The 19787-nt window shown below is 38.8% G+C and overlaps 1 protein-coding gene across 1 annotated transcript in view; it reads left to right on the top strand.

The window, feature by feature from the left end:
* The window catches only part of LOC132548006 (uncharacterized), a 55710-nt gene extending 36450 nt beyond the window's left edge, over positions 1 to 19260 (top strand). Inside the window, exons 9-19 of the mRNA XM_060211820.1 lie at positions 954 to 997; positions 2393 to 2498; positions 4018 to 4191; positions 8302 to 8446; positions 9074 to 9193; positions 12487 to 12538; positions 12961 to 13116; positions 13421 to 13549; positions 14620 to 15171; positions 16501 to 16614; positions 18857 to 19260. Of these exons, the coding sequence (XP_060067803.1) occupies positions 954 to 997; positions 2393 to 2498; positions 4018 to 4191; positions 8302 to 8446; positions 9074 to 9193; positions 12487 to 12538; positions 12961 to 13116; positions 13421 to 13549; positions 14620 to 15171; positions 16501 to 16614; positions 18857 to 19260 (1996 nt within the window). The remainder of the gene's footprint in view (positions 1 to 953; positions 998 to 2392; positions 2499 to 4017; positions 4192 to 8301; positions 8447 to 9073; positions 9194 to 12486; positions 12539 to 12960; positions 13117 to 13420; positions 13550 to 14619; positions 15172 to 16500; positions 16615 to 18856) is intronic.
* The last annotated feature ends 527 nt before the right edge of the window (positions 19261 to 19787 follow it).

The raw sequence follows: 19787 nt of genomic DNA, 5'->3' as shown, positions 1-19787 counted from the left end.
TAGATCTAGATCGCACACTCCTTCATTAGATCTAGATCGCACACTCCTTCATTAGATCTAGATCGCACACTCCTTCATTAGATCTAGATCGCACACTCCTTCATTAGATCATTAGATCTTAGATCTAGATCGCACACTCCTTCATTAGATCTAGATCGCACACTCCTTCATTAGATCTAGATCGCCCACTCCTTCATTAGATCTAGATCGCACACTCCTTCATTAGATCTAGATCGCACACTCCTTCATTAGATCTAGATCGCACACTCCTTCATTAGATCTAGATCGCACACTCCTTCATTAGATCTAGATCGCACACTCCTTCATTAGATCTAGATCGCACACTCCTTCATTAGCACACTCCTTCATTAGATCTAGATCGCACACTCCTTCATTAGATATAGATCGCACACTCCTTCATTAGATATAGATCGCACACTCCTTCATTAGATCTAGATCGCACACTCCTTCATTAGATCTAGATCGCACACTCCTTCATCAGATCTAGATCGCACACTCCTTCATTAGATCTAGATCGCACACTCCTTCATTAGATCTAGATCGCGCACACTCCTTCATTAGATCTAGATCGCACACTCCTTCATTAGATCTAGATCGCACACTCCTTCATTAGATCTAGATCGCACACTCCTTCATCAGATCTAGATCGCACACTCCTTCATTAGATCTAGATCGAAAACTCCTTCATTAGATCTAGATCGCACACTCCTTCATTAGATCTAGATCGCACACTCCTTCATTAGATCTATTAGATCGCACACTCTTTCATTAGATCTAGATCGCACACTCTTTCATTAGATCTAGATCGCACACTCCTTCATTAGAACTAGATCGCCCACTCCTTCATTAGATCTAGATCGCACACTCCTTCATTAGATCTAGATCGCACACTCCTTCATTAGGTGTAATTTGTCTTTTTTGTTTCCTTTCAGATATGATTTGTACGTAAATGCCTTTTCAGACACAAAGGTAGCCGGTGAGTATTTGTTATTGTTTAAGACTTCAATACAACAACAACACACATACATAGGCTGTATAATATAACAAAACCATTATAACTACAATTCAAAATTTAATATGTTATTGATACAATACCATTACAACACCGATAAAATACAGATACAATACAGATAAAATACAGATACAATACAGATACAATACAGATACAACACATATACAATACAGATACAATACAGATACAACACAGATACAACACAGATACAATACAGATATACAGATACAATACAGATACAACACAGATACAATACAGATACAATACAGATACAATACAGATACAACACAGATACAATACAGATACAATACAGATACAATACAGATATACAGATACAATACAGATACAATACAGATATACAGATACAATACAGATACAACACAGATACAACACAGATACAATACAGATATACAGATACAATACAGATACAATACAGATACAATACAAATACAATACAGATATACAGATACAATACAGATACAATACAGATATACAGATACAATACAGATACAATACAGATACAATACAGATACAATACAGATACAATACAGATACAACACAGATACAATACAGATACAATACAGATACAATACAGATATACAGATACAACACAGATACAATACAGATATACAGATACAATACAGATACAACACAGATACAATACAGATACAATACAGATACAATACAGATACAATACAGATATACAGATACAATACAGATACAATACAGATATACAGATACAATACAGATACAATACAGATATACAGATACAATACAGATACAATACAGATACATACAATGAATGTGATAAATTGATACACGGGTAAAAGGAATGCCGATGTTAAGACAATATCGATATAATACATATACAATGTAAGAGTAATACAGGTGTAGAATCAACACGAAAATTACAAGGGGAATACGACCATGTGTTTCAGAAGAGAAAGCTTCTTCTTCATCGATGACACCCGCCATGTAAATCTTGGTCAAACCAAGTAAGTAATGTCACGTTCTTAAAGAAGACAAAGTATACAACGATGAAACCACCCAGAAAATTAACAAACATCAAACACGCCCAGTTTCATATCGCAGAAAAATATAGAATATTCTCAATGAGATCGCTTTAACGACTGTAAACATTCCCTACAGTTCTCATCAATCTGCATCCCTTGAAAACCCAGCGTCTGAATCAATTACGACATGTAAACACCATAGTTTTGGGATGATGGAAAGTTGTTATCTAGAAACGGAAAACTCACAGATAAGTTGGTGATGTAGCAGAGTCTGGACAGAAGAGATGCAATCAATAGGTAAGAATATCATGCCATCGATAAATGAAATTTATTCCGTTCATTGTAGGTTTTGCTCATATAAAGGCAGTATGTAAAGACAAAGGTGTTTCTGTTGTTGAAGACGAGGGCGGATTCGATAATATCCTCACAGCAACGCATGAGCTGGCGCACAGGTAGGTGACTCATTATCATTACAGTAACACATGATCTGGCGCACAGGTAGGTGAATCATCATTACAGTAACACATGAGCTGGCCCACAAGGAAGTGACTCAATATTAATATCGTTAGAGCACCACATGAGCTTGCGCACAGGTAGGTGAATCATCATTACAGTAACACATGAGCTGGCGCACAGGTAGGTGAATCATCATTACAGTAACACATGAGCTGGCGCACAAGGAAGTGACTCAATATTAATATCGTTAGAGCACCACATGAGCTGGCGCACAGGTAGGTGACTCATTATCATTACAGTAACACATGAGCTGGCGCACAGGTAGGTGACTCGATATCACAGCAACACATGAGCTGGCGCACAGGTAGGTGGCTCAATATTCTAACGGCAACACATGAGCTGGCGCACAGGTAGGTGACTCATTATCATTACAGTAACACATGAGCTGGCGCACAGGTAGGTGACTCAATATCCTCACAGCAACACATGAGCTCGCGCACAGGTAGCTGACTCAATATTCTCACGGCAACACATGAGCTGGCGCACCGGTAGGTGACTAAATATTCTCACGACAACACATGAGCTGGCGCACAGGTATTTGACTCAATATAGATATCGTTACAGCACCAAATGAGCTGGCGTACAGGTAGGTGACTCAATATCACAACAACACATGAGCTAGCGCACAGGTAGGTGACTCAATATCCTCACGGCAACACATGAGCTGGCGCACAGGGAAATGACTCAATATTGATATCGTTACAGCACCACATGAGCTTGCGCACAGGTAGGTGACTCAATATCACAGCAACACATGAACTGGCGCACAGGTAGGTGACTCAATATCCTCACAGCAACACATGATCTGGCGAACAGGTAGGTGACTCTATATTAATATCGTTACAGCACCATATGAGCTTGCGCACAGGTAGGTGACTCATTATCATTACAGTAACACATGCGTTGGCGCATAGGTAGGTGACTCAATATCACAGCAACACATGAGCTGGCGCACAGGTAGGTGACTCAATATTCTCACGGCAACACATGAGCTAGCGCACAGGTAGGTGACTAAATATCCTCACGGCAACACATGAACTGGCGCACAGGGATTTCCTAGATGAGTTTTGAGGTAAGTTCTTCTAACAAACTTTTGGCATACCTATAGGAAATAATTATGTACCTGTCCCTTGTCTTCATCATGAATGTATCGAAGAGCCTATTAGTTAAGACAGAAAACAAAGATGCAGACATGTTGATCACGTCTCGTCTGATATAGTTTATATAACAGTATACACTAAAATATCACTGATACCTCCCTATGAGGCTGTATAGTGAATGATTGTGTTACTTTGCTCTTAAATCTGGATTTCTAGACCACGTTAGAGATTTACTCATTTCATTCCTTTGGACCCAAATTGTTTGTCATGTTTTTACCATATAAGGTATCCCTTCATTAAGTATACACACTCAGTTGTATATGCTGTAGGTAATACATACAATATCTTGCTTTAGTCTTGGTGCAAGTCACGATGGCGACCGTCGCTATGACAACCATTGTGACCCTAACGACGGATTTATCATGACAGCTGTTGGTGGAGGCACTGCTGGAGATGCAACAAAGGGACAAAACTCGTACAGATTTTCGACTTGTTCGGAAGACCAAATTATCGATTATTTCGACTCGTTGTAAGTAAATATATTCTCATATCATACAGTGAATTAGGAATTTCTCTACAATGATTATACTGCTGAAAACGTTACCAGATATTTATGTCCTGGTGTGTCGATGATGTGATATTTATGTCCTGGTGTTTTGATGCTGTTTGATATTTGTGTCCTGGTGTGTTGATGCTGTGATACTTGTGTCCTGACGTGTTGACAATGTGATATTTGTGTCCTGGTGTGTTGATGCTGTGATATTTGTGTCCTGGCGTGTTGATGCTGTGATATTTGTGTCCTGGTGTGTTGACGCCGTGATATTTGTGTCCTGGTGTGTTGATGCTGTGGTATTTGTGTCCTGGTGTGTTGACGCTGTGATATTTGTGTCCTGGTGTGTTGATGCTGTGATATTTGTGTCCTGGTGTGTTGATGCTGTGATACTTGTGTCCTGGTGTGTTGACGCTGTGATATTTGTGTCCTGGTGTGTTGATGCTGTGATACTTGTGTCCTGGTGTGTTGATGCTGTGATACTTGTGTCCTGGTGTGTTGATGCTGTGATATTTGTGTCCTGGTGTGTTGAAGCTGTGATATTTGTGTCCTGGTGTGTTGACGCTGTGATACTTGTGTCCTGGTGTGTTGACGCTGTGATATTTGTGTCCTGTGTTGATGCTGTGATACTTGTGTCCTGGTGTGTTGACGCTGTGATACTTGTGTCCTGGTGTGTTGACGCTGTGATACTTGTGTCCTGGTGTGTCAATGATGTGATACTTGTGTTCTGGTGTGTTGAAGCTGTGATATTTGTGTCCTGGTGTGTTGACGCTGTGATACTTGTGTCCTGGTGTGTTGATGCTGTGTATTTGTGTCCTGGTGTGTTGTTTATGCTGTGATGCTGTGATATTTGTGTCCTGGTGTGTTGACGCTGTGATATTTGTGTCCTGGTGTGTTGTGTGATATGTGTCCTGGTGTGTTGACGCCTGTGTGTTGATATTTGTGTCCTGGTGTGTTGACGCTGTGATAATTGTGTCCTGGTGTGTTGATGCGATGTGATATTTGTGTCCTGGTGTGTTGATGCTGTGTTATTTGTGTCCTGGTGTGTTGACGCTGTGATATTTGTGTCCTGGTGTGTTGATGCTGGTGTGTTGACTTGTGTCCTGGTGTGTTGATGCTGTGATATTTGTGTCCTGGTGTGTTGATGCTGTGATACTTGTGTCCTGGTGTGTTGACCTGGTGTGTTGATATATTGTGTCCTGTGTGTTGATACTTGTGTCCTGGTGTGTTGACGCTGTGATATTTGTGTCCTGGTGTGTTGATGCTGTGATATTTGTGTCCTGGTGTGTTGACGCTGTGATATTTGTGTCCTGGTGTGTTGATGCTGTGATATTTGTGTCCTGGTGTGTTGACGCTGTGATATTGTGTCCTGGTGTGTTGACCTATTTGTGTGTGTGTTGACGCTGTGATATTTGTGTCCTGGTGTGTTGACGCTGTGATAGTTGTGTCCTGGTGTGTTGACGCTGTGATAGTTGTGTCCTGGTGTGTTGATATTTGTGTCCTGCTGTGATATTTGTGTCCTGGTGTGTTGATGCTGTGATATTTGTGTCCTGGTGTGTTGACGCTGTGATATTTGTGTCCTGGTGTGTTGACGCTGTGATATTTGTGTCCTGGTGTGTTGTGTCTGGTGTGTTGACGCTGTGATATTTGTGTCCTGGTGTGTTGATATTTGTGTCCTGGTGTGTTGACGCTGTGATATTTGTGTCCTGTGTGTTGATGCTGGTGTGTTGGTGTGTTGATGCTGTGATATTGTGTCCTGGTGTGTTGACGCTGTGATATTTGTGTCCTGGTGTGTTGATGCTGTGATATTTGTGTCCTGGTGTGTTGACGCTGTGTGTTGATGTGATATTGTGTCCTGGTGTGTTGATGCTGTGATATTTGTGTCCTGGTGTGTTGACGCTGTGATATTTGTGTCCTGGTGTGTTGACGCTGTGATATTTGTGTCCTGGTGTGTTGACGCTGTGATATTTGTGTCCTGGTGTGTTGACGCTGTGATATTTGTGTCCTGGTGTGTTGATGCTGTGATACTTGTGTCCTGGTGTGTTGACGCTGTGATATTTGTGTCCTGGTGTGTTGACGCTGTGATATTTGTGTCCTGGTGTGTTGATGCTGTGGTATTTGTGTCCTGGTGTGTTGATGCTGTGATACTTGTGTCCTGGTGTGTTGACGCTGTGATATTTGTGTCCGTGTTTACGCTGTGATATTTGTGTCCTGGTGTGTTGACGCTGTGATATTTGTGTCCTGGTGTGTTGATGCTGTGATACTTGTGTCCTGGTGTGTTGACGCTGTGATACTTGTGTCCTGGTGTGTTGATGCTGTGATATTTGTGTCCTGGTGTGTTGACGCTGTGATACTTGTGTCCTGGTGTGTTGATGCTGTGATACTTGTGTCCTGGTGTGTTGATGCTGTGATATTTGTGTCCTGGTGTGTTGATGCTGTGGTATTTGTGTCCTGGTGTGTTGATGCTGTGATACTTGTGTCCTGGTGTGTTGACGCTGTGATATTTGTGTCCGGGTGTGTTGATACTTGTGTCCTGGTGTGTTGAAGCTGTGATATTTGTGTCCTGGTGTGTTGATGCTGTGATATTTGTGTCCTGGTGTGTTGATGCTGTGATACTTGTGTCCTGGTGTGTTGACGCTGTGATACTTGTGTCCTGGTGTGTTGATGCTGTGATATTTGTGTCCTGGTGTGTTGACGCTGTGATACTTGTGTCCTGGTGTGTTGACGCTGTGATATTTGTGTCCTGGTGTGTTGACGCTGTGATATTTGTGTCCTGGTGTGTTGACGCTGTGATATTTGTGTCCTGGTGTGTTGACGCTGTGATATTTGTGTCCTGGTGTGTTGACGCTGTGATATTTGTGTCCTGGTGTGTTGACGCTGTGATATTTGTGTCCTGGTGTGTTGACGCTGTGATATTTGTGTCCTGGTGTGTTGACGCTGTGATATTTGTGTCCTGGTGTGTTGACGTTGTGATATTTGTGTCCTGGTGTGTTGACGCTGTGATACTTGTGTCCTGGTGTGTTGACGCTGTGATATTTGTGTCCTGGTGTGTTGACGCTGTGATACTTGTGTCCTGGTGTGTTGACGCTGTGATACTTGTGTCCTGGTGTGTTGATGCTGTGATATTTGTGTCCTGGTGTGTTGATGCTGTGGTATTTGTGTCCTGGTGTGTTGACGCTGTGATACTTGTGTTCTGGTGTGTTGACGCTGTGATACTTGTGTCCTGGTGTGTTGACGCTGTGATATTTGTGTCCTGGTGTGTTGACGCTGTGATATTTGTGTCCTGTGATATTTGTGTCCTGGTGTGTTGATATGATATTTGTGTCCTGGTGTGTTGATGCAGTGGTATTTGTGTCCTGGTGTGTTGACGCTGTGATATTTGTGTCCTGGTGTGTTGACGCTGTGATATTTGTGTCCTGGTGTGTTGACGCTGTGATATTTGTGTCCTGGTGTGTTGATGCTGTGATATTTGTGTCCTGGTGTGTTGATGCAGTGGTATTTGTGTCCTGGTGTGTTGACGCTGTGATATTTGTGTGTTGACGCTGTGATATTTGTGTCCTGGTGTGTGTGATATTTGTGTCTGTGTGTTATTTGTGTCCTGGTGTGTTGATGCTGTGATATTTGTGTCCTGGTGTGTTGACGCTGTGATATTTGTGTCCTGGTGTGTTGACGCTGTGATATTTGTGTCCTGGTGTGTTGACGCTGTGATACTTGTGTCCTGGTGTGTTGACGCTGTGATATTTGTGTACTGGTGTGTTGACGCTGTGATATTTGTGTCCTGGTGTGTTGATGCTGTGATACTTGTGTCCTGGTGTGTTGACGCTGTGATACTTGTGTCCTGGTGTGTTGACGCTGTGATACTTGTGTCCTGGTGTGTTGACGCTGTGATACTTGTGTCCTGGTGTGTTGACGCTGTGATATTTGTGTCCTGGTGTGTTGACGCTGTGATATTTGTGTCCTGGTGTGTTGATGCTGTGATACTTGTGTCCTGATGTGTTGATTTGATAAGCTAATGCTTGAGTTTCGGTAAATATTTCCGGTTGGAATGCTTAAATTTACAGTAGTGATGTTTTCCCTTACTTTTTACAGAGGTCCAGGGCACTGCTTAGAAAAGGAAGATTTTGTATATGATAGTAGAGAGTTTGACAGTCATGTTAGTACCATGCTCGGCCAGAAATACAATCCGAACGAACAATGCGCTTTAAATCTGGGTTACCCGTCATATTACGCCTGGGTGAGTAGTCTTGTAATCTATTGATATACTACAGTATTATCAACAAATAGGGTTAACAACTTATTCGAGTGATATGTTAGATAGCATGATTATATGTATGCACGTCTCTTTCATCATTTGTAGCTCATATCAACTTTTGTCCTTCAAAACTATTTATCTGTCAGAGAGGAAATCTACCGTAACTGTTAGTGAGGGAATCTACCGAACTGTAAGATAGGAATTCTACCGTAACTGTTAGAGAGGAAATCTACCGTAACTGTTAGAGAGGAAATCTACCGTAACTGTTAGAGAGGAAATCTACCGTAACTGTTAGTGAGTAACTGTTAGAGAGGAAATCTACCGTAACTGTTAGAGAGGAAATCTACCGTAACTGTTAGTGAGGAATTCTACCGTAACTGTTAGAGAGGAAATCTACCGTAACTGTTAGAGAGGAAATCTACCGTAACTGTTAGAGAGGGAATCTACCGTAACTGTAAGATAAGAAATCTACTGTAACTGACAGTGCGGAATTCTATTGAACCAATCATTGAGAAAGTTCACAATATTGTAACCTGTCCGTTAATGTTCTGTATCTTATATAATGTTATTGATTTGTCCTTTTTTGTAAGTGTTCCTCGTTCGTTACAGGGCGGCAGACTGGGAGAACCACACGATATATGTACCAGTATGGCGTGTAAAAATCGACTTAGTAGTGAAAGTTTCAACATATTTAACGCTTATAGAGGAACATCTTGCGGTGATAAAAGGGTAAGTTGTCATGTAAAAGAACCCATCTCGTTTGATTACCTCTCTTACAATTGTATTCATCTCCCTATTGTTGTATTCATCTCCTATAGTTGTATTCATCTCTCCTATAGTTGTATTCATCTCTCCTATAGTTGTGTTCATCTCCCCTATAGTTGTATTCATCTCCCCTATAGTTGTATTCATCTCTCTGGTAACTGAATTGTGTAAAAGAACTCATATCTCTTGTGACCCTACTCGTCTCTCTCGCAAAATACCTCACCTTTTTGTGATAGAATCTGTCTCTTTAAATATCGTCTCTCTTGGAATGGCACCAATCATATGTGTTTTACCGACGTGTTATGATGTTTTAATTATGTCGAATGAAATATAACTACATATTGGGCACAGCTACTCAAATGATATAACTATAAGTCATTGCAACACACGTGACGCTGGCATGCTTTAATTTAGATCATGTTTCAATGGTTTTTTCAATGAACAGGCAGTCATATTAACAAAACAAAAGTGTATTGAGCGGTTGTCTGTCCCAAGATCGGAACACACTGATTCTCAAACCTTAACAATAGCAGTTGGCACGATAACCAGCTGTGATGTTTTCTCTGCGAAACCAGTGCTCTCTAATTGGTCAAAACTGAGTGAAAATAAAGTTTGTACGTTCACTTTGAGAGAAAATCACTGTATGTTCTTCAACTTAAAGTAAAACCTTATCGTTCACTACTGAAAACGTGATATAGATAAGCGAGGTAACCACTGTTGTTAAGGAGTAACTGTCGCCATCTTGGATACAGCTTATCTTTAAATGTCAATAATTACCAATAATGCGGATATTTGCCGAACTGATATTGTTTCTACACTCTTATCCATACTAAGTATACATATACTTTTCAAGATAACTTTTCAAAACCAAACCAGTCGTTGAAAAGAAAGAATTAAAATAGATATGAAAAAGAAAAAAGTGAGAAAAAAAATTATAGACTATTACGAAATATATTACAGAGAATGACAAAATGCATAGGAAGAAAGACAAGAAGTTTTCAATTTGTTTCACTTAAATACAAGTATCCCCCCAAGAAAATACGCTAATCTCTTCATTTTGTAGTAATCAAATTTATTTATCTTAACTGTCACCCTCGTTGTTGTTGTTGTTTTTTTTATAGATATGCGTGTTGTTTCTTTCGTGTCAGTGCATATCTGATGTCAGTGTGAATGATCATTATGATGAGTGGAAGCCCTCCTGCGCGAGGACATGTGTTGTTATAAGTATATATATACTATGTCCTTTGTCAATAAAAAAGATTGGAGAATATAGAAATATTATAGATATATGATAGGTCTCATGGCATGTTGTTTAATTTTGGTATTCCAGATTGTATTACCTCTAAAACATCATCTTTATTCATATTTTCAAATCTCTGTAATGTTTTCCCATTTTTTATCAGCCTTTTCTCCTTTCTAAAATAACACACGGTATTAATTTAAAGCACAAAATCACAAATGCATTTCTTTTATTGTAAAAGTCCATTTACCATAACTCTAACTAACTGTTTTCTATGCCCAACTCCAAGAGACATTTGAAATTACTGATTACAACCATAGAATAAAAACAGTAGCTCAAAGATCTACAATTTATACAACTTTGGTTTGAGTTATCTCCCTTGTGACATAAACATGGATACTCCATCGGCGATTTCACCGTATAACAGTCCAATTATGTGATAAAACCTTTATCACACACAATGTACTTAGACTTGAATATATATTGTTTATTTGAATCAGCTTAAAAATAGTGAATAGAACATTTTTTGGAAAAATATGTCCATCTCAAAAAAGACATTTACCGAAAAAAAATTCTGGTTGGCAGTTCCTTCCTTCGTCTTATTTGATGGTAAGATTTGTATCTTCAGACTTTTGGAATATCTGAAGGAACACACTGTATCTCATTTGTAGCTATTTTATGTGAGACAGAGTTTATCGGAGAGTTCATCAACGCTAATGACAAATAACTTGCGAAGTCCTTCTATTTCACTTTCAGACATATTTATAATGTTCTGTTATTACATAACGAGATCTATTGACCTCGTCCAATCTTTATACTTACCACAATTAGAAATCAAGCACACGGCAGGCATTGGCCTCTTACCATGGTCTTTTGCTACAAGAAAATCAACAAGGACAGTTTTTTGTCAAGCTCTGTGATAAACGTGATGATCTCATTTTCTACAATGTAAATTTTCCATTTTTTCTAGAGCAACATTCCATCTTCTTCAACATAATATAAGGTTTACAAGTAGACGTTGAACCTGCTGGTTCCATTTTTGATAACCGTGTTTGATGATCGTTAGTATACTGTTGGTTCCGCTGTTGTTTATCGTGTTTGATGCTCATTAGTATACCTGTTGGTTCCGTTGCTGTTTGCAGTGTTTGATGCTCGTTAGTATACCTGTTGGTTCCGTTGCTGTTTTATCGTGTTTGATGTTCGTTAGTATACCTGTTGGTTCCGTTGTTTTTTGCAGTGTTTGATGTTCGTTAGTATACCTGTGGGTTCCGTTGTTGTTTATTGTGTTTTATGTTCGTTAGTATACCTGTTGGTTCCGCTGTTGTTTACAGTGTTTAATGTTCGTTAGTATACTGTTGGTTCCATTACTGTTTGCAGTGTTTGATGCTCGTTAGTATACCTGTTGGTTCCGTTGCGGTTTGCAGTGGTTGATGCTCGTTAGTATACCTGTTGGTTCCGTTGCGGTTTGCAGTGTTTGATGCTCGTTAGTATACCTGTAGGTTCCGTTGCGGTTTGCAGTGTTTGATGCTCGTTAGTATACCTGTTGGTTCCGTTGTTGTTTATTGTGTTTGATGTTCGTTAGTATACCTGTAGGTTCCGTTGCTGTTTGCAGTGTTTGATGCTCGTTAGTATACCTGTTGGTTCCGTTGCTGTTTGCAGTGTTTTCGTGTGTAAACGTCACATTACGTACTTAGAGTGACCACTTAATATGACCATTTTGTCCGGATGAGACTGAGTAGGTGTAAATAGTTCTTTGTTTAAATTCAGCCTTTTTCTATGTACTTTGAGTTTGTATTAAAGTTTTGTTGACACAGTGGTAGTTTCTTTGTTTTTGTCTTAAGTAGACAGAAAAATTCAAAATAAATGGTATAAAATTGTGTCACACACAATGTTCTTAAGCTTGAAGTGTTTTTAAGTTCCTGTATCAAGAGTAATTCTCACAGGGATCAGCATGGAATATCGCCCTGGTTTACTCTTTACCCTTTTGTCGTACATATCTTCTAATTTTTCCTTGTAGTGGTGTATCGATGGCGTTTGTAGAAGCTCTGAGTTTGCTCCGGGCAAAAATGGTGAGAAAATACGAAAATTGTACATTACAGATTAACATGTCTGTTATCGGATCCTGGATTCCGTTCAAAGCTCTGTTATATCTAACAAATATTTTATACAACGAGGGATCACTTGTCCTTTAGGGTATAATGACAACTGTTTACTGTTTATCTAAGTGTAATTTGAAAATGTTTTGACATCAATCCTAGATATCAGAAATAACGGATCAGCTTAACTGAGTATTTGTCAAATATCAGGCGTTCATAAGATCAATTAATTAGATGCAAATAAATATATGAAATTTTATATTTTTCATATTGTAAACATTTTTTGTCAAGCTGTCGTTTTCGTCATTAAAAGGATTAATAAAAACTGTCATTGTGTTCTGTGTTTCTGTAGAGTCCTCTCTAACAAGTGTGTATCTGTGATTTTTCTTTACCAGATGTGTGTGTTCATGGGGATTCGCGAAGGATGTTTGGACCCAAACGCAATTTGTCATGTAAAGATTTCCTGGTGTCCCAGCCTTTCCGATGTTACGACCCGTATTACACGATGTTCTGTTGTAGCACGTGTGCTAGTCTAAAAACAAACACTGTCGGTAGGTCCACGTGACATTGATTGGTTTAATCGATAGATCGATTAATCAATGAATAGCAAAAGTAGGAATATGGTCTTTTTACATATCTAAAGTGAAATCAAAGTCATACTTTGATGTGACATTTGCTGACTACTATATCAGGGCCTCTTCGTGTATGTTCATATGATAAAGTTTTTAGAGTTAAATAAACGCATCATTCTTCTTTACATTCGATTCAAAATTGGGTATATAATTTATTAATGTGGCTATATATAGAATCCACTGACGTCATAATGACGTGCCGTTTATCGTTTACACATTTCAGGTTGTGAATACGGAGATAAAAATACAACAGAGTGCGCCATGCTGGAGTCACGGAAAGATTTGTGCTATATTGAAGCGAATGCTGCCTTGTGTTGCAGCACATGCGCAAAGCATTTCACTGGTGTATCAGGTAATAATGGTTTTTGTGTAAATTGTAAAGTTACAAAATTCCTTATCAAAGCTATGGTATGATATATGGTGTCAACATAATATCGTTATCGTTTAATTTCACCTTCGGATATATTGATGACGTCTTGTCTTTAGATAACAAGAAGTTTAGTGACTACGTCCATCGTATATATCTACCAGAACTTTAAATAAAAAATACGACTGACTCTTCTACATTAGCTGCTTATCCCAATCTTTTCCTACAACGAAACCAACATGGGCAGTTGTCCACCAAGTAGTATGATAACCGTGACGATTTGAATTTCCCTATTGTTAATTTCCGTTTCTGGATAGCAATATCCCTGCAACTCCAACCTATGGCGTTTACAAGTCACAGATAATTCGATATTCGAGCACCTGTTGTTATTATCACGTTTTTCGTGCAAGAAGTCGTCAACTGACTGACAAACTCATAATACTTCAGTTCAAAGCAGACTCATGAAAATTATGGGGAAGTTTTATGGTCGCCATAGTGATCTCATTGAGAAATAAACTTTTTGTGCGACATGGAGCTGGACGTTAGTTTGCCTGTTAGTTCCGTTCTTGTATACCTTGTCCTCATTTAAGAACGTGATATTACTTACTTGGATTGACCAATGTTTACATGGCGGGTGTCGTCAATGAAGCAGAAGACGCTTATTATTCCGGAACGTCTTGTCTGGTCTTACCCTCATTGCACTTATTCAGGTTTCTCCGTGTAAACCTTTCTTTTGCTTGCCCTAGTTTTATGGAATTAGAGTTTGTTTTATGATTAAGTAGCCATGTTAGTATTTTCTTGATTTTTTATGAGCATAAAGACTAATGAGCAATTTCATTGATATCCTAGAAAGCCATATTATTATTTCTTTGAGGGAAAGTTCGACCTAGCGAAGAGAAAACCCATATTCCCCCAACACCACCCCATTAAAAAAAAAAGAAAAATAAAGAAAACTGCATATTCGCATACTTTATCTTGACCTATATATATATATATAAACTGACATTAACAATCTATGTTTTGAGAACAACTTGGTATTGAATCTTTTCCTACAGGCTGTGAATATGGAGATCGATACAGATTGTGTAATCCCAGCGACTGCAGCACACCAGAGAATGCCAAATTTTGCTGTGAAACATGTGGGGTATTAGGTTCTACAAGAGACCGACCAGTATCGCGTCAGGTGACAACGCAGCGAACAACGACGGTTCGACCTGTCTTTACTGCTCGTCCGCCTGCAACACGCCCACCTAAAACGAAAACGCCAAGAGACAATTTTAGGACGAAGAAAAGAAATAATCGACGTCGCCAATTTCCATCCATTAAATCTAAAAACAAAGGGCAAATAGAACCCGTTTTGGAATGCGTTAAAAAAAATACAACATTTTTCCAAGCTTCATGTACTTGGCTAGATACGTGGCTAAGAGGAATCTGTAAAAATAGCCTCTTCAGGTCAACATGTTGTGAACCATGTACAACGGCCATAAAAACGGTTAAATCACCACTTACTAAAGTTTCAAACAAAAGCAAGTTTCCTCTCTCAAAGAGTATTCCGCCATTGCAACCATCTAAAAGCAAGGAGGCAGTATTAAAGGAGACTAAATCAGGTGAGAATACCTAAAGGCTTATTGTAGAAGTTGTCTTCATCACTCACCTCCACGTTCTTACAGGTTGTCAACAGAAACATCCAGACATCAATTTCACTTAATTTGTTTAAATTTGAATTTTGATCAAGATCCTTTTGCCATGTCGCTATGTTGTTATTGTTGTTAACTATCAGTATTTCGTTGTTTACTATCAGTATTTCTTTGTTAACTATCAGTATGTAGTTGTTTACTATCTGTATTTCGTTGTTTACTATCTATATTTAGTTGTTTACTATCTATATTTAGTTGTTTACTATCTATATTTAGTTGTTAACTATCTATATTTCGTTGTTTACTATCTGTAGGTCGTTGTTTACTATCTATATTTCATTGTTTACTATCAGTATTTCGTTGTTTACTATCTGTAGGTCGTTGTTTACTATCAGTATTTCGTTGTTAACTATCTATATTTCGTTGTTTACTATCTATATTTGTTTACTATCTATATTTCGTTGTTTACTATCAGTATTTCGTTGTTTACTATCTGTAGGTCGTTGTTTACTATCTGTAGGTCGTTGTTTACTATCTATAATTAGTTGTTTACTATCTATTTTTCGTTGTTTACTATCAGTATTTCGTTGTTTACTATCTGTAGGTCGTTGTTTACTATCTGTAGGTCGTTGTTTACTATCTATATTTCGTTGTTTACTATCTATATTTAGTTGTTTACTATCTATATTTCGTTGTTTACTATCAGTATTTCGTTGTTTACTATCTGTAGGTCGCTGTTTACTATCTGTAGGTCGTTATTTACTATCTGTAGGTCGTTGTTTACTATCAGTATGTCGTTGTTTACTATCTATATTTAGTTGTTTACTATCTGTATTTCGTTGTTTACTATCAGTATTTCGTTGTTTACTATCAGTATTTCGTTGTTTACTATCAGTATTTCGTTGTTTACTATCAGTATTTCGTTGTTTACTATCTGTATTTTGATGTTTAATATCAGCATTTTGTTGTTTACTATCTATATTTAGTTGTTTACTATCTATATTTAGTTGTTTACTATCTGTATTTCGTTGTTTACTATCTGTAGGTCGTTGTTTACTATCTGTAGGTCGTTGTTTACTATCTGTAGGTCGTTGTTTACTATCTATATTTCGTTGTTTACTATCTATATTTAGTTGTTTACTATCTGTATTTCGTTGTTTACTATCAGTATTTCGTTGTTTACTATCAGTATTTCGTTGTTTACTATCTGTATTTTGATGTTTAATATCAGCATTTTGTTGTTTACTATCAGTATTTATGAACTTTATTTATTCTTGTGTGTATTTTCTGTTTACGAAGCCTGTTTCGACAGTGGCCGACACTGTACTGACATCACCGCACGTCAATGTTACACCTTGGCCACCAGGAGCAGATGTTGTGCTACATGTGAATCTCTAAGATCGGACATACCAGGTAATTACTCTGAACTAAAAACGAGTACTTCGGGACGTGTTAGCCCACCTTGCCAGGACGGCCTGGTGACTGTAGTCGTACTGCGACATCCGTCTGTCAACATTCAGACGTAACTAGTTTACAAGGCCTAATTGAATTTGCCCAACGGAGGAGTACCATTTCAAAAGTTCTAACAAAACAATGCTGGAATAATTTTGTAGATTATTCTTGTGTTTTCTGCTAAATAGGGATCCAGTGTTTTAAGAACTAAATTTTCAATGGCCCATTCCTCTTTGCATTTTGTTTGATTGAAATTCTGAGGAAATACAAAGATGAAGAATACTTATCAAATTATATATATACTAACGGAAAAAAGAAACTGTCAATCACTAAAATTTAATTATCTCGGAAACTACCGAACGTTTCTCAATAAAATTTCATGGGTATATTTATCGTGTCATACCACACGCTATCACGTGATTAGGTCACCTACCGCACGTGCATTTTGCGACCTACCCGGGCAATATGATCAATACCTAATTGGAAGGCAGTACACGTGTCAGTGAATACCTATCGTTATTTTTGTGTCAATATCCCTCTGTGGGTACCATATGAACCAAAAAACATCCTAGTTCCAAGAAAAAGCGATTTCTGATAATGCCACGGTTGACGGAAAATGAGCGTTTGCGGATAATCGGCATGCTTGAGGCAGGAATGACCCAAAATGACATCGCACAGCGTTTCAATGTCCATAGGAATACCATACAGTCTTTAGCAAGACGTTATCGGCAATATGGAATCACTCTTGATAGACCGCGTTTAGGACGTCCGCGTGTGACGTCACATCAACAGGACAATTACATACGGTTAACGCATCTAAGGAATCGTTTCCAAACGGCCAGTTTAACGTCTAGGAACATTCCTGGACTAAGAAATATCCACCCAAGAACCGTCTGTAACCGATTGAGAGAACACCGGCCGCGATCCGCCATACACCTGTATTGCAGCAACGTCATCGCCAAGCAAGATTAGCGTGGTGCCGTAGGCATATCCGATACACCCAACGTGAATGGACGGGTATTTTATTCACGGACGAGTCGAGATTTCTCTTAGACAGCAGTGACGGCCGTAACAGAGTGTATCGCCGTGTTGGAGAACGATTCCAAGATGCCTGTGTCGTAGAACGACGTTCTTTTGGTGGTGGCAGTGTTATGGTCTGGGGAGGGATCACTACCCATCGCAGAACTCCTCTTGTGTTAGTCCAAGGTAATTTGACCGAGATTCAATACAGAGATGCTATCATTCGACATGTTGTGCCCTTCATACGTGCCCAACAACGTCAAGTCACGTTACAGCAAGACAATGCCCGTCCGCATGTTGCTCGTGTTGTTACCGACTACTTAAACCGACAGAACATCAATGTTCTTCCATGGCCAGCCGTCTCGCCAGATTTGGCACCAATCGAGCATGTGTGGGACGAGATGGAACGTCGTCTACGTCAGCTGCCTAATCAGCCAATGACGTTAAATCAACTCGGCCAAGACTTGATCAGAGTGTGGAACAATATTCCCCAGCACTTCTTCGGCACATTAGTTCGCTCCATGAGACGTCGTTGCCAAGCTTGCATTGACGCAAATGGTGGACACACTCGTTATTGACATTGAGAACTCGGTTTTGACCCCATAAGGATTTGAACCCCTGTGAAATGAATTGTTACTCAAATCAATTTGAAAATCCATATTGATTTTGTTGTAATGAAATCAATAAAGCAACATGCAAACTTTTAACCTAATATTATAAGAATTATAGATTTTATAAACGTTTCTCCGGTGCACAGTTTCTTTTTTCCGTTAGTATATATATCAAAGAAGAATATTTGCAGCTTTTGTCTTCATAAATATGTAATTTCTCTTGTAATGAAAGTCTTACTCAGGCTGTCTACCTGGGGTCCTTTTCTCTCCTGGATTAAAATTTCTCTCGGATCAAACAGATCAAAAATGTTGTGATATGATCAATTCTTATTGGACATCAAAACCCTATTATTTCTAACAAAATTATGTCTATTCTACGTTTTGTTTTCAATTGTACTTATTATAATAAGATCAATTTCAACCCACAAATAAAATATTCTCACCAAATTCTGGTTGTCGTGGTTGGATCTAGATATACAAGTAATATCTTTTTAATATTTATTGAAATATGTGTCAGTATTTCAAAACTTGTGGGATTTATGTTTGATTGTCACTTATGGTTTTTTTTTCAGATTGTCCTTTTGGGGATAAGAACAGTCGGTGTGCGCCTACTTTTAAAATGGATCCGGAGTACACATGTACTCAGAAACGCTCACTATGTTGCTACAGTTGCCGTGGTGTGACAACCATGCGTGGAAAGAAGCAGTCTATTCCTGGAGTAAAACCGAGAGGACATTTCCAGACAACCACACCGCGCCCTGCTGGTAGTGCAGCCTCAAGGCACAGTAACTTTAAACCGGTCAAGAGTAGGAGAAGGACGCAGAAAGGAGGACGAGGTCATCGTATTTATGGATCGGAGAGAGCTGCTGGAAGAGATGCAGCAGCCAAACGATTTCTAGAGCGAAGAGAAAGAGAGCGACAGATGAGACGCAGAAATAGATTTGTCTCAAATTTTCGAAACAGAAATCGTGGATAAAGTTTTAAAAGAAGCATTTGATTCTTTGTTCGTGCATTTCAAATCTTAATGCGCCCAACATATGGGTCTATAAGGACTGTAACAAAATTAAATGGAGAAGAATACATCTCACATATCTTGTAAACAACAAATTCTTTGTAAATGTTTTGATAGGATCGTTTTCTGTAATTAACAGAACCAGAAGTTTATATGACTTTTTGTTGCAAAATTAAAATTTCCTTCGAAACTGCTGTTGATTTATCAAATCCTGCAGCCCATCGATGCCACACGAAGCAGTTTAGCGTTATTGTTTGTTTTTTTAGTTAGTTTATTTGTTTATCATTATCGCATTATTGTTTTTATATATTAGTGTATTTTAAATACAGATTTGACTTCAAATGATATTTTTAACGTATATTGGCCACGGGGTTGGGTAAAACGTGTCTTAGCTGAGTTTCGAATCCATAGACATAACAGAGTCCTCGTTAAAACTATACTATACCATAAATTATCGACTGTTTGCTCCTCAGTGCATAAGTAACTAACAT

This window comes from Ylistrum balloti, unplaced genomic scaffold (assembly GCF_031769215.1).
Source record: "Ylistrum balloti isolate Yb309-2 unplaced genomic scaffold, AGI_CSIRO_Ybal_v1 Utg369994, whole genome shotgun sequence".
Taxonomy (NCBI): Eukaryota; Metazoa; Mollusca; class Bivalvia; order Pectinida; family Pectinidae; genus Ylistrum; species Ylistrum balloti.
Note: the sequence above shows the minus strand (reverse complement) of the source record. Positions and strands in the feature narration are given on the sequence as shown.